Raw genomic sequence first — 14,865 nt, 5'->3', positions numbered from 1 at the left:
AGTGTGGAGAATCATACTTGTCCATGCGTGTGGAATGAAGACCACACATCACAGCTGCCTGGGAGACTAAGGCCTCCTCTGGTTCTGCCGGAGCCCCCTCGCCCCGGGAGCTGGCGCTGAGTGATCCTTTCTGGGGTGTGATCATCAGCTGTGGCCGCTGCAGCATTCTTCACAAGCTCTGCTTGCAGCCTTGGCCACGCAGCGCACAGAACTGAAGTGGATCGTGGGTTTGAGGCATTCCATCATCCCAAATCTGTTCCAATGTGAGCTTCCACCAGACACATCAAATGAGCACCGGAGGCTGACTGTGTCTTCTCAGCCTTATTCTGATCTCTGAGCTACTTTCTTAAAGGCATAGACAGTCTTTTTACTTGCATTAAAATATTCTTTTTAAATAGCTAAGATAGATTAGATTGATGCAGTGAGGGAAGATATGAATGCCTCTCAAAGGACTTGTTTTTCTGGCTGAAGCAAGGGGAACTTGGGACCTTCTATGTCATCAGCAAGGTTGCCAAGGGCAGAATGGGTAAACCTGAGGGGTGGCAGAAATGGAGTGAAGAGCTCAGCTAAGGTATTAGATAAAATTCAAAAGAAATAGTGAGAAACTAAAACAATTTCAAAGGAGGAGGGGGAGCAAGCTGCATGAGAAAACCTTTAGGTATAATTTGCTTTGTGTGAGAATTGTAGCATATATGTATTTGGCACAATTTCCGTCCACTGAAAAATTGTTTGGGCACTTCTAAAGCAAGTCTACCTAATCTTTGAGTACGAGAAATTCTCTCTAATATAATAAATTCCGTGGGTCCCTAAAGAGAGGGATTGTACTGAAATTTGTAGTGACTGAGTTAAATGGTTTGTATTTCACACCCGTGTGAGACATGCTATTATTGTCTAAGGCTGTGGCAGGCGACGCTGAGTCATGAGCATATGTGTACCGCCCTTTGTGTTCCCAACTCTTTATTGTAGATGTCCAGGGCAGCTAATTTTTAATCTAAATTTTCAAAGAAAATAAGTTAGGTTTCTGAGTCTCAGCTCCAAAGCCACAGTCTTTGTCCTGATGCTGCTATTAGAGTTGGACCCTATGAACATTTCTCTTTTGTGCCCTGGCCCAAAGTTAGGCTTTGCAGTAGACGGCATAGAGGGCACTGCGGGGACGGGGGTAGCCTTTGGAGATACTTCCCTCCACCCGGTTCCTTCCCTCCATTAGTGTTTGCCATGGGAGCCCAGAGGCTCTGCAAAGTGAGCTCCAGGTGTGCACTCAGTCCGCAAGCCCTGTTGGTGAGCTTCCACAGGCAGCTGAGACCTATGCTTTCTGGCAAGAGTCTCTGCTCTCTGCGGGCTGCAGGATTCCCCTGGTAATCAGGACTCCCTGAATTGTGGCCTGGGAGGTGGGCAGGGTGAGCTTGCTTTGGCCTTGGTTTCTCTCTGCATAGAGGAAGGACCTGACTTCTTGTAATTGCTATTTCTGAACCCCTCACAATCTTCTTTTACAACATTTTAACAGTTAAGCATCTGCTTCTAGCTAAAAATATTTATATTAAAAATATTCATTTGAAATAAGCTTGTAAAAGGAGGTAAGAGTTCCTGAGAAGCTAGCCCACATGGAACTGATGTGGGGTCAGGGCCCCCGATTAATCAGGGTGCTGGTGACTGGAAGAGGAACACTTACATAAGATGATTAAGGTTTAGTAAATATTGAGAAAAGATTTAATGTTATCTACTGTTCTCCTAATTTAAAGTTTAACCTGAAGCTCTTGACTGTGGTTCATGGGAGCTTCAGCACATCTCTGTGCCCCTAAAATGTTATTCAAAATAAAATGTGTCCCTAGTTTTCATTATATTCTTATAGGGGTGGGTGTCCCTTAACATCCTCGTAATCACTGATGTGAAGTTGGTGTTGTACTTGTAAAAGGTCATTTACAGAAGAGGAGAGACACAATCACAGAACTGTTTCTTTGTGGGGAATATACAATAAGAAATGATGAGCAAAATGGGGCAATCAATGTAATTGTGACCTTGTTATTAACTGTTAGTGATTCAATGCCTATAATATCTTAGGAGTGACTGTTATATCCAGATTCTATAGTTATTATGTGGTAGTTCTGAGGTTTAACCTTACTGGCTTCAAAGCTCATACCCTTCCTGGCCAGTGTTGATCAATGGTTGAACTTTGACCTATGGACCAGGAGGTTCTAGTTTGATTCCTGGTCAAGGCATTTAGTTTGATTCCTGGTCTGGGTTGTTGGCTGGATCCCCAGTAGGAGGCAGTGGAACAATGACTCTCATCATCATCATCAGTCTCTCTCTCTCTCTCTCTCTCTCTCTCTCTCTCTCTCTCTCTCTCTCTCTCTCTCTCTCATCCCCTGAAGTCAGTGAAAATTTATTTAGGATAAATTTAAAAAATAAAGATCCTATTCTTCCTCAACACATAACACCTTTATCTAAAATTACTGTGAGTGACACAGAAAGCTAAGTTTATTTTGTGAAACTTTGTGATAGGAGAAACTCTTGCAAACAACTAGATTGGAATAAAACATATTGTTCCCTAGAAGTACTTGAGCTTTTGCATAGACCATTCCTCTGCATGGACTGCCTTTTTATCACCCTGGAATTATTTAAGTGTTATCCTTCAATGTTCATGTCAAGTTCCCACACTTTTACTAAGTGTATTTTTACTAACAGCCCTGTGACCACTCTTTCTAAACTCCTGTAGGCTGCCTTTGAATTCTGCCAATAGTGAGTAGTGGCTGGTGTGTGGTATTTGGAAGCACTGTCAACATCTCAGGCTGGAGGGCATGTGGTGTAGTCAGAGCAAGGAAGCAGAAAACTGTGGAAAAACCAGAGGTACTTAGTAAGAGTAATAAAGGTGATGAAACAAATAAAGAGTGCATGTCAAACCATACAGGCCCGTGCAGTGCGAAGGAGAGGAGTGACCAGCAAAATGGCTGGTGGGCAGGAGAGCAGGAAGCACGTGTGAGGCGAAGGCCAACGTCACAGCATCAGTTTTGAATTTTGAATTCGGAAATGGTGTGTGGATGCTGGAGCAGAGAGAGGTTTAACCAGTTAACAGCCACACTATTTTGAATTTAATTTAAAAAGGACAGCTGCTTGCTTCTATAGATACGAATGGTGTACAAATGGCTAAAGTTCCTCATCCATTAGAGGCAAGGATCATTAGCCATGAGCACAGTAAGTATTCAAAAACTTTATTTTGATGATGATGATGATGATGAATCAAGTGCTAAGTTGTATCATATTGTGTAAATGTGTGGGTGACAGCAAGGAAAGCATAATTGACCCGAGAGCTTGACAGAGGTTCTGAGGAGAAGATGTGTCTGAAAGGCATTAAGCACATCCAATGACAGCACATTCTATGCCACTATTTTCCTAAACCAATAGATTCTGCTTATGGACCATAGCACCTACTTTTATCCAGTTTGCACCTAGCCCCAGGACTTCCTAACACAGACAATCCACTGGAGAGGACTCATTCCGAATGGAGATGCAGAGGTTTTACACTAGTACACCCTAAGTGTGGTTTCATTTTTATAATTTTAAAACTTTCTGTTTGTCCCAAAGCCCCTGAAACCTAGGTTTCTCTACCTGACTTCCAGTTACCCATAGCCTCACCACAAGACAAAACTCAAGATTCCATGGTTGATACAGCTCTGGGGGCTCCACAACTCTGCTCTGCCTCTGAGAATCAGACAAATATTGTGAGTATCCCTATGGTTCAGGGTGCTACTTGGAGAAGGATGGCTAGTCTGGGGCTGGGCATGAAAGGAAGGAAGATGAAGAAAGGTATCTCAGCTGCTGTGAGAGAGCACAGAATGAAAGGCTAAGAGGAGGCCATGCACAGAGTGAGTTCCAGGAGGAGTGGATAGTCTATGCCTCAGTGGGAAAGAAGAAGCTCTGGTGAGAAACTATGTGACATAAACTTTTATATATTGGTTTATGAAGGATTCAAAATCCAAGCTCAAAAGATTCTATTCATCTTATAGAAATAAAAGGGTTATTGCTAACAGAGGGCTGAGTTTCTGAGGAAGCACTTAATCCCTGTGCAAGGTTCTCATCCATCTCCTTCCTCCTTGGAGGAAGAACCCGGCAGCCAGATACCAGAGGCTAGATACACTGAGCTTTGGGACCAGTTGGAAGCTCATGCCAGGGCCACAGCCACCTTAGGCTTCCTCCAGACACTCCACCCTCTGCTGCTACTTTTCTTTCTGTTTCCAAAGGCAAGGATTCTGCCCCTAAGCTCTTACATGGAAGAGGCACCCAAGAGAAAGTTATTTGACAGTTAACAAACTACATAGGGGCCATTTCTGAAACATCTCATTGGTCTTCAATTCCCAGGTCAGTGGCACTATTCATGAATCTGTCCAGCTTTGCATATATTTCTTCAACTTGACATGAAAGTCATTCAGAGCCCTAGGAAAAACAGATGTATAATGAAAAATAATAAAAGTTGATTTTCCAGAAGAAGAGGAAGAAGATTGTGAGTGACTCAGTTGTTGACTATATATCATTGACTTTGCCTAGTCCTAGCATGAGTATCTTTAGTATAAAGAGTAAATTATAATATCTGCCTGTCACAGATGTTTTAGGGACAGAAGAACTAATACAAAGGCAGGTTCTTCTGTTATTCCTCTCACTGTCCTCAGGAATTAACATTGACATTGTCTTTAAGACAGTTCTCTGAAGCAAAATGTCTTCAAATGAGGGGACTATCATTGGTATTATTATTGGGGAGAAAATAAACATGCTCAACTCATTAGCTGAAAGTTTGAAGAGAATAAACTGAGTTAATTCCAACTTTAATTTAGCCTCATTTAAAAATTCATTTGAATATTCAAATGTCTGGGAAGCATAAGGTGAAACTGGTAGGAGAGTCATGTTCCTCTGTACACTGTGGGTGGGTAGGGAAGTTGGTAAAGACTTTAAACAATATGGGTTGAGTCAAAAAAATCTATTTTTATAATTGTTTTTGGCAGTAAAAATTCAAGACTAAATTTAACATGATAGAATCTTAAACTATGATGAATTTAATATTTAAATGATGTGTTGATGCTTATATGTAAATATATTAAATAATTTTCATACACATTTAAAGATAGAAAATATTTAATGAAAATATTAACCATAAAAAGCAAGATATAAATCTGTCAATAAAATACAGTCTATGATATATAAAATATGTATTTTAAAAATGAAAATAAAATGAGAACAGTGTTTTCTTTTTCTCTGGCTGGGTGTTCTGTATATATATCTGGGATCCCTCAGGGGATGTCCGACTGCTGGTTTAGACCCCTCCCACTGGGTCCTAAACCAACAGTTGGACATCCCTTTTGTAATTTGGGACCACAGGCTCCTTACCGCTCATCTGCCTGCCTGCCTGGTTGCCCCTAACCACTCCACCTGCCTGCCTGATCTTCCCTAACTGCCTTTGCTTGTCTGCCTGATTGCCCCCTAACTGGCCCCTTTCCAGCCTTGTCTCCTGTTAACTGCGCCCCTGTGGGTCTGGTCGCTGACCTGGTCACCCCTAACTGCCCCCTCTGCCAACCTGGCTACACCCTAATTGTCCCCATGCCAGCCTGGCCACCCCCTAACTGCTCCCCTGCTGCCCTGATCACCCCTTAACTGCTTGCTCTCCTGCCAACCTGATCACCCTTAACTGCCTCTGCCTTGGCCCCTGCCACTGTGGCTTTGTCTGGAAGGAAGTTGGATGTCCCTAAGATATCCAGTCAACCTGGTCTAATTAGCATATTACCCTTTTATTAGTATAGTTATATATGTTTTAGCAGTCTAAAGTAGTTTTTAAAAACTTCAGGTAATGATTTCCTTACATGAACTGATGAAACAGGTCACCTTCAAAGCTATAACACTGATTTAAAGTAGAATAATTTTCAGAAAGGATGACCATTTTATTGTTATTTTTTTTTAATTTTAAGTAACATTTTTTCTCATATGACCTTGAAACTATTTCAGTTTTTTCAAAGAAAGAAAGGAGTACCTCCTCTGGATGCTACTAACTCGGAAATGATTTTTCTAGGGAATGAGGAACATATGATGTAGAAGCAGGTGATGTGAATGTCAGGCTGGTCAATGGCAGTGGAAGACAGCAGGAGTGCTTGGAGAGAAGACATGATAAGTCAGTGCTTTTTCAGATGATGTCTTCCATCAAGGCAAAGTGTAATTTATCACAGAGCAGGCTCCAGGGATAAAACATGATCCCAGGGACAAGCTGAAGAGATTATAGGCTTCACTAGACACTAGGGAGTGTTCGCTGAGCAATTTTCATGAACTTCTGGGTCATAGGAAGGTAAGACAAAGGTTGTTAGATGTGTGTGTGTGTGTGCGTGTGTGCGTGTGTGTGTGTGTGTGTGTGTGTGTGTGTGTGTGAATTCAGGTGTGAATGTGTGTCTGTTGTCATCGTACGCTTATACTTATCTCTGAATGCGTTTCTTTGGCTTCAGAGCTGCAAAAAATAAACAGTTATGCTCCAATGAGGTGAATGACAGAGAGGGAGACAGAAGGTAATAAACTCCCCCAACCCCACTGTTACTTAGTATGCTTGTTATTCCAAGTTCCCTGGGTAAGGTCTTTTCTAAAAGCTGTATTTATAGGAGCACATCATTTAAGCAAATCTGGTCTAGAATTATCCATTAAATTTCCTCAAATGAATTAGATGAATAAGTTTTATAACATCTGTAACCCAAAACTCACTTCATAATGTATACAGTTTTTGAGTACACTAATCTTCAGACTCAGATGGTAGTACATGAGCTCTCTCCAATCTACTTCTATTATTGTCTGGGATCATAGAATGAAAACTGTGTGTGATTCATCCATTGTCTGCCTAAAATGACAATAAATACTCATTTGCTTGCCCACTTTGGTCAAATGGAGGAGTAGAAATTTTTCTTAATAATAGGTCCAACTTTTTGAGTACTTACTGTGGACTTTGTATTGTGCAAAATACAGAGTCAATCTTAACACTTGGACTTTGATTCTATAACTTCCCCTATTTTACATCTTTAATTTTATTTAATGCCATTTGAGGTATTTAAGAGAGAGCATGGGTTGGAGACTAGTTCATCCCCCTTTAGGTTCTTCTCGTGCTGCCAGGAGCAGTGAGCTGAGAAGACTGCCGCTTCCCTAGATACTGTTCAGCAATATTAGCCTTAATTGTAATCGCTTCGTATTAGTCATCACCCAGCCAGTGCCTGATTGCCATTATTTGGAGACACAGAAGTGAATTGACATGGTCAGTTAGTTCCAAAGCCAATTTGTAACCAGAGTTCTACTATAACTATTTTATTTGTTTATTTTGTCTTCCCTTCCATTGAAATCAAAGTACATTAAATGGATATTTTTACTATTCTCTTTTCTTAAATAAAAATATCGTTTTCAATTCTATAAGGAAATAAATTGGAGAGATCCCAGCCAACTCCTAGACAATCATATTACTACCCTAGCTTCTGGGAGAGGTGACGTAACAATGAGAAAGCATCATTTATTATGGAGTGGAAGATATGAATTAATCATTCTCAGGAAACTAGCAGGGCAATATTTTCTTATTTATATAGTAACACCCATTATAGGTACTGTACACACATTTCAATGGGCCATTCACTTCCTGAAAGTTTATTATATTGTGGTACATTAACATAGGATGAAAGATTTGAGGAAGAATAGGGAGGTGTTTTTTATGTCTATTTTAAGCTGTTAGTTTTACTGCATTTCTGGATGTGGAAGATCATCTTATAGTCAAATAAAGCTATAAAGACTAAATCCAATTATCCCCCTGGCGCAGCTGCTCAATCTCTAGGGAGTGGGCAGGTCCTGCAAGGAGGGAATGACAGATTGCACGGGGGACGCTGCTGCTGCTGCAGCCGCGGGTGGGCTGGAGCTGGACGCAGCCCAGCCTGTGCTCCCTGGAGCCATGCATCACGTTTTGTGATGCATGGGCATTTCCATGCATGCATAGCATTGTGTTGGCTCCCTAATCTCCCACTAACTCTGAAATCGCCAGGCCTGGGAGAGTGTCTGTGAGCACTGGAAAAGGACCAAGACACCATCCCTTTAGAGGTCCTCACTTAGCACAGAGGCGATTTCAGGGACTTGGACCAAAGCTGAGTTTGTAGCTGATTCTGTGTCTTGAGGAAAGTTTAAGACTGACTAGGGAAATAAAAGACATTGTACTTGTAATTAAGACGGCAAACCATTTCTTCCCACATGGAATTCTAAAGGGGGGGAAAGACTTGGTTATGTGTGTGTGTGTGTGTGTGTGTGTGTGTGTGTGTGTAGTGATCTAAAATCTCACTTAACCAAAGTGATAAAAGTGATTTGGAAGAAAATATGTGGTTTTTTCCTCTTAAATTATGAAGGTTACAACTAAAGGTTGTCTATCTATAAAGTAAAACAGTTTTATTGGGATTTTTTTGCAAGTTCATTAGTACTAAATGGAGTCATTGTGCCTCCTAATAATAATACCACCAATTAGGCTCTGAGGAATAAAATATGCTAGCTGAATTTTAGGAAAGTTGGCAAGTGCTAAGGTAGTTTCTACTCAGCAAAACATTTATTATATTTTTAGTTAATGATTCTCACACACAAAAAAAGAGGTAAGTTTGCCAATACTTAGAAATTCATGGTTTTTTTCCTTGTCTTTCCTCATTTTCCCCTTTTCTGCACCACATCGCAGTAACTTACCTAATATATCTCATTGAAATGTTTCTAACACATAATGTCTAAGGAGACTTCCCTTAGGAATGTTGCCATGAGACCTGATTGACAGCTGAGCTCAGGCATTGCAGGAGGAGGGCCCAGTGCTGGGCAGGGACAGTGAGCAATGTTTGCTCAGCTCCTTGCTTTCCAAATTGCCTGCCAGCTCCTGGCACTGCAGTGGGCACCCTAGCAGTCCCTGCATCAGGCAAAGCTTTCCTGCCTTCCCAATGCGCTGATGGTCAGGACAGTCACCTAGACTACACTCAGAGCTTGTGTGATCCATGGCATTGGCAGGTGGGGCTTATAAAATTTCTCCTGGTCATATATTGGGGGGTGGACAGGCATAATATGCATGGCTTGGCTCCACTCTCCTGGTCTAGACTCAGGGGAGGAGTCATTAGAAAACTAGTGCTTAGAGGGGAACCTAAGCACAGGTGGTGGGAGAGTTGTCCGGCCCAGGGCTGGGCCAGCATCTCCTAGAGACACTGGCAGGGAACTAAACCCCTTAGCATCATCAACACTTTTCAGAATAACAGCCAGGCATTTGGCATAAACTTGTTAAGATGTTGACAACTTTAACCCAAGTGTGATTTCCCCCAGATAACCTTACCTCACACCCTGGAATCCAATGGGCATATTAACAAATGTGCTAACTTATGGAACTCCACAATAGAATTCCAGTTATAGTTTCTTCTTATCAAAGGAAAGCAGAACATTTAAAAGTCCTGTAAATCTGTTTGACCAGATAGCCCAGTGACCAGATTGCAAAGAGAATCCATTTTTCCTGTAAATGACAGGATGGCCCGTGCTTGTCCTGGGTTTTAAATTCATGTCCCTTAAGGAACTTCTGCTTCTGGGAAGATGAAATAGTGTGATTTTCCTTATTTCTACCACAAGGTACAACTAAAAGTCTGTACACATTATGTGTCAGAGAAAACTAAGAATATGGAGTGAAGAGAAGAAAGCCAGTATATATATAAGTGTAGTGAGGCCCACAGAACAAGAGGGTGAGTTGCCTAGGTTTTCTTTTGACCTTATGTATCCCAAACTTGTTGCTGAAGAAGCTAGCAGCCCAGAGACCAGTTGGTGCAGAACAAAATCTACATTAGAAGTCTGTTGTCTCTAATTAAGTGAACAGAAAAAGGAAGCACAGTGCCTCAGAAACCTTCACACAATAACTGCTCCAGGCCAGCCAAGCATCACAGAAACCCCATCACCACCATCAGGCTACCCCACGGCACCCAGAGCTCCCAGCCAGGTCTCAGGGAAGACTAAATAGGGAGCCTGGACTTCAACTCTTCTGTGGGACCATTGGAGACCACATGTCAAGTGCAGGAGGGACCCATCAGTAAGGAGGGACCCATCCAGTCCCTGCAGGGATGGCTTCAGAGAAGGCTTAGAGGCAGACCAGGACTTTTCCTGCAGCCCAGTGATAACACGGAGAGGCAGTTATCATACACAGGAAAGAGCATTATGTATTGATCAAATGGCCAATCCACCAGGAAGAGACAATCCTTACTGTTCCCACCGAACCACAGAGCTGTAAACATATGACCCCAAACTGACAGAACTGGAAGGAGAGATGGACAAATCTGCAGCTATAGTTGGAAACAGCGTTAATGACCACCAGTCATGTGCAAGGCACCTGGGAGGCATTGTAAATGCTCTAGTGACAAAGAAAAAGACAGCCCTGTTCCACGTTAAACTTGCCATCTATTGTAGAGGAAGAATATTTAGTAATTAAAATTTATTTCACTTGCTGAATGGGAATCTCAAAACATCAAAAGTTTAACCTCTGGTTCACAAAATGCCCTATTTTAAGTTTCAACAATACCAATTTAATAGAATCTCTGGTTCTGTTGTTTAATTTCCCACAGGTAATAAAGACAATCATGTTGGCCCAGTGTCGATTGTAAAACTTACCCCAGCTGCCTCAGAAATCATAGCTGGGAACACGGAATTCTCCAGGCACCACTAATGCCTTGGTTTCTCCCAATAAAGTAATTCACATTGAAAGTCCCTGCTCTCCTCCCTCTCCAAGGAGGTGGACGGGGCCTCCAAAAGGATTATAAATACATGGTTTAGAGGTGCTAAGGGTGGGATGTGTAAAGAGTTAGAAACCACCAAGCCCAGGAGATGCCAACTTACCACTGTGTAAATCTGATGCTTCCTCCTTTTAGCCAGGTCAATTATGTTTATTCCATTGTAGTAGAGGTTTTCCATGCATCCCTGGAAGTTTTTCTTTAAAAAGGTCCCAGGTTTGCCTGGTACTGGAATTCCGCCAAAACTAAGCTTTATGAGGAGAAAAAGAAAAAATAGAACACCTTAGTTACAGACTCTGAAGTAACAGGAAAGAAAAGTGGGTGAATTCCTATAGATTCAGCTGTAGGCATGAGCAAGTGGTTCAAGTAATTATAGCTGCCACTTGATTACCCATTTAAAGGACACTGATTAGCCCACATAAAAATAACTATAATTGATTGCTTTTAAACAACTATGAAACTATCCACTTCCTTTCAGAACCTTTTTTTACACTAAATAAAACAACAATTTATAAAAAGGAAAAAATTAAAAAATCAACATTTTTTATATTTATCGCTGATGCAAATCTCAGAGAGGATATGGGCAAACTAAAGCCAAGGGACAAACAAAATATTCCCCTAATCAGCTACAGAGATACTTACGGTAAAACCTGCATTTACACCAGAAAATCTGTGCCCAGTTGTTCATGGTATGTTCAGTAAAGATGAAAAACAGGAAACTTCAAATAGTCCATAAAGCCCTCCCCGCAAAGCTTTATAAAGAAAACCATCAAGAAACAATAGGATGGAATCTCACAGGTAGTTGTCAATAGTGGTATTAAACATTTGTGATAAAATAGAAAATGAGAAGAACAGTTATTGAAAAATGCAGGAGTTATAATTGGATGTTAAGTAATAGGTCAACAATAAGAAATGGTGCTTACCATGTGAGTTGGAGGGAACACATCAACACTGTTATAATAATTATATCTGCAAAGAATATGGGATACTAGTGTTCTTTGCCACTTTTCTTTCTAGTAAGAATTACTACAAATTCCTTTTGTAATGAAAATATTATTTAAAAATAAACCTGATCTCTTATGTATAGTCTGCCTATTATACAAGAGAATCAAGTTAATTTCTGGAATCATGTTTCTCCCAACACCATTTGAGGAGAAGCCCTATTTTTCCCCACTGGTGTGACAAGTTGTCTTCATCATGTGTGTAGACAATACTGGTGTCTGTGGGTGTTCTGGGAGAATGTATGCCTCCAGTCAGAATGTCTCCTTAGATGAATAGCTAGTGATATACCCAAGGCTACTATTAAATGTCTATTTCTCCCCATTAGTACAACACTATTTAAAAATATTTATTTATACATTTGATATACAATAAAGGTTATTTATCCTATTGCCCACTTTTATTTAATATTGCTTTACTCTGTTAAGAAAGTTATTTAATATACTTACTTTATTTTAAAATTTCATTTCAGAATAGCTTTATTTAAAATAGCTTGCTGAAATTTTTATTAAGAATTTATTATATTCATTAAAAGGTTGACTTCTAGAAGAATGGATATTTTTGAAATAACTCATATTTCTGTCCCCAAACCCAGTGCTTTTTTATTTTTAAAATATTTGGGTAAGGCCCTGTACCTAAGGTTGATATTTTCTTTTCCTAGTTCATATATTCATCATTAATTAAGTTCTGTGAATTTTATTTTTTTAGAATAATATTATTATAAATTAATTATTTTAATAAATTAAACATTTTGTTATATAAGTTAATTACCAATTTTATTGTTTTCTTTATCCAGATACTTTTATATTAAATAATATAATTATCATTGTATTTTTAAAGTAATTATCATATGACATATTTAAAGCACTTTACTCTTGCTAGTGATGTCAGAGGAATGGTGGTGTAAGGCCATGTCTATCCTCTTCCCTTAACATTTCAACAAAATAAACACCTATAATTTAACAAAGAAGTCCCTGCTCAACAGGGATGCATGCCTGAGAGACCTGCACACTGGAACAACTAAGGTGGGCTTCTCGGGGTAAGCAGGGAGATGAGAAGAGAGAGAAGCTGAACATGGCTAAAGCACAGCACTGTGTCTGCAGCATAACTGGAAACTGGCAGCAGCAGTTAAGGGCACTTTCCTCAGTGGGTCAGGAGGAACACAGAGTTAACCCAGCAGGTGGCTGACTGTTGGAGTAGCCACTGGAGTGGCAGCATTGTGTGGTCATGCACACAGCAAGAGAGTGTCTGAACCTTGGGGGCATGTTGTGAATGGGATCTGAGTTGCATAAGTGAGTTGCTAGTCAGCAGACACCCTCCCTACAGAGTTGCTCCCCACAGCTGGGCCTGGCTGCAGGCTTTTAGGCAAAGAAAACAAATAGCAGAGCATTGCCACTGACTAGAGTCCTAAATGTCATTTCTCATTGCCCTTGGAGTTGGCTACAGAAGTGGATTATCTCTAGGCCAAGAGCTGTTACAATAAAAACACAGTTTTCCTCTATGACTTAATCCCAGGAGGGGTGCTTGGGCTGGACCCTTGGAAGTCAAGGGTCGCCATTACCATGAGGGAAAAACAAACCTCACTCCCAAGCAGCAGGTGTGGTACAGCCCTACAGAAGCCACATAGGCTCAAAACTGTGAGGCCACAGAGGATAAAAATCTTGCCATTTAGCACCATCAACTGGAACAGATAGAAAGACCTCCTCAGAGATAAAGGGGAAAACAAAGTATAAAAATTGCATGATATTGTCAATAGATGCATAAAAAGCATTTGCTAAGATACAACATCCATTTATTATTAAAACACTCAATAAAATAGGAATAGAAGTAAATTACCTCAACATAAGGCCATACATGTTAAACCCTCAGCCAATATCGTACTCAATTGTGAAAAAAAATGAAAGCTTTTCCCCTAAGATCAGGAACATGACAAGGATATCCACTCTTATTCAAGACAGTACTGGAAATACTAGCCAGAGCAATAAGGCAAGAGAAAGAAATAGAAGGCATTCAAACAAGGAAAGAAGAAGTCAAACTGTCATTTTTTGTGGATGACATGATGCTATATCTACAAAATCCTAAGGACTCTAATGTTACTGAAAACAATAAACAAATATAGTCAAGTTGCAGTATACAAAATCAATGCGCAAACTCCATTGCCTTCCTGTATACCAACAACAAAACCTCAGAAAAATAAATGGAGAAAATTTATTTTGCAATCACAACCAAAATAATAAAACTCTGAGTAATAAACTTAACAAAGAATGTGAAAGATCTATATACTGAAATTACAAGGAATTATTAAAAGAGATTGGAAAAGACACAATTGGATTGGAAAAATATCCCATGTTCATGGATCAGAACAATCAACATAGTTAAAAGGGCCATTTTACCCAAAGCAATATACAGATTTAATGCATTCCTCATCAAAATCCAAACATCATTTTTTTAAAGAAATAGAATGAGAAATCATCAGATTTATTTGAAACCACAAAGACCCAAAATAGCCAAAGCAATCTTTAAAAAAAAAAAAAAAAAAAAAAAGGACCATGCTGGGTATCTATGTAGCTATGAAAATCAAAACAGCATGGTATTGCCAGAGAAACAGACACACAGATCAATGTAACAGAACAGAGAGCCCCGCTATATATAAAACCACATGTATATGGACAGGTAATTTTTGAGAAAGAAGCCAGAAACACACATTGGAGTAAAAACAGTGTCTTCAATAAATGGTGCTGGGAAAACAGAAAGCCACATGCAAATGAAACTGGGTTGCAGTTTGTCCCTGTGTACAAAAATTAATTCAAAATAGATCATAAAACTAGAAACTATAAGTCGCATAGAAAAAAATATAGGTACAAAATTTGTAGACCTGGGTGGTAGCAAACATTTTATGGACTTGACCCCAAAGGCAAGGGAGTTGAAGGCAAAAATAAATGAATAGAACTATATCAAACTGAATGGATTCTTCACAGCAAAATAAACAGATAACATAACAAACAGGCAGCCAACCAGGTAGGATATGCTATTTGCAAACAGTAGCTCTGACAAAGTTTTAAATTCCAAAATATATAAAGAACTTGTAAAACTCAGC

At 40.0% G+C, this 14,865-nt stretch overlaps 1 protein-coding gene across 1 annotated transcript in view; it reads right to left on the bottom strand.

Moving 5' to 3' along the window:
* The window catches only part of CNTNAP5 (contactin associated protein family member 5), a 777,193-nt gene that overhangs the window by 365,584 nt on the left and 396,744 nt on the right, over nucleotides 1-14,865 (bottom strand). Inside the window, exon 7 of the mRNA XM_084892213.1 lies at nucleotides 10,876-11,019. Coding sequence (XP_084748339.1) covers nucleotides 10,876-11,019 — 144 coding nt within the window. The remainder of the gene's footprint in view (nucleotides 1-10,875; nucleotides 11,020-14,865) is intronic.

Source organism: Pipistrellus hanaki (assembly GCF_964339955.1).
Source record: "Pipistrellus hanaki genome assembly, chromosome: 8".
Classification (NCBI taxonomy): Eukaryota; Metazoa; Chordata; class Mammalia; order Chiroptera; family Vespertilionidae; genus Pipistrellus; species Pipistrellus hanaki.
The sequence above is the reverse complement of the archived record's forward strand: the minus strand, read 5'-3'. Positions and strand labels throughout refer to the sequence as shown.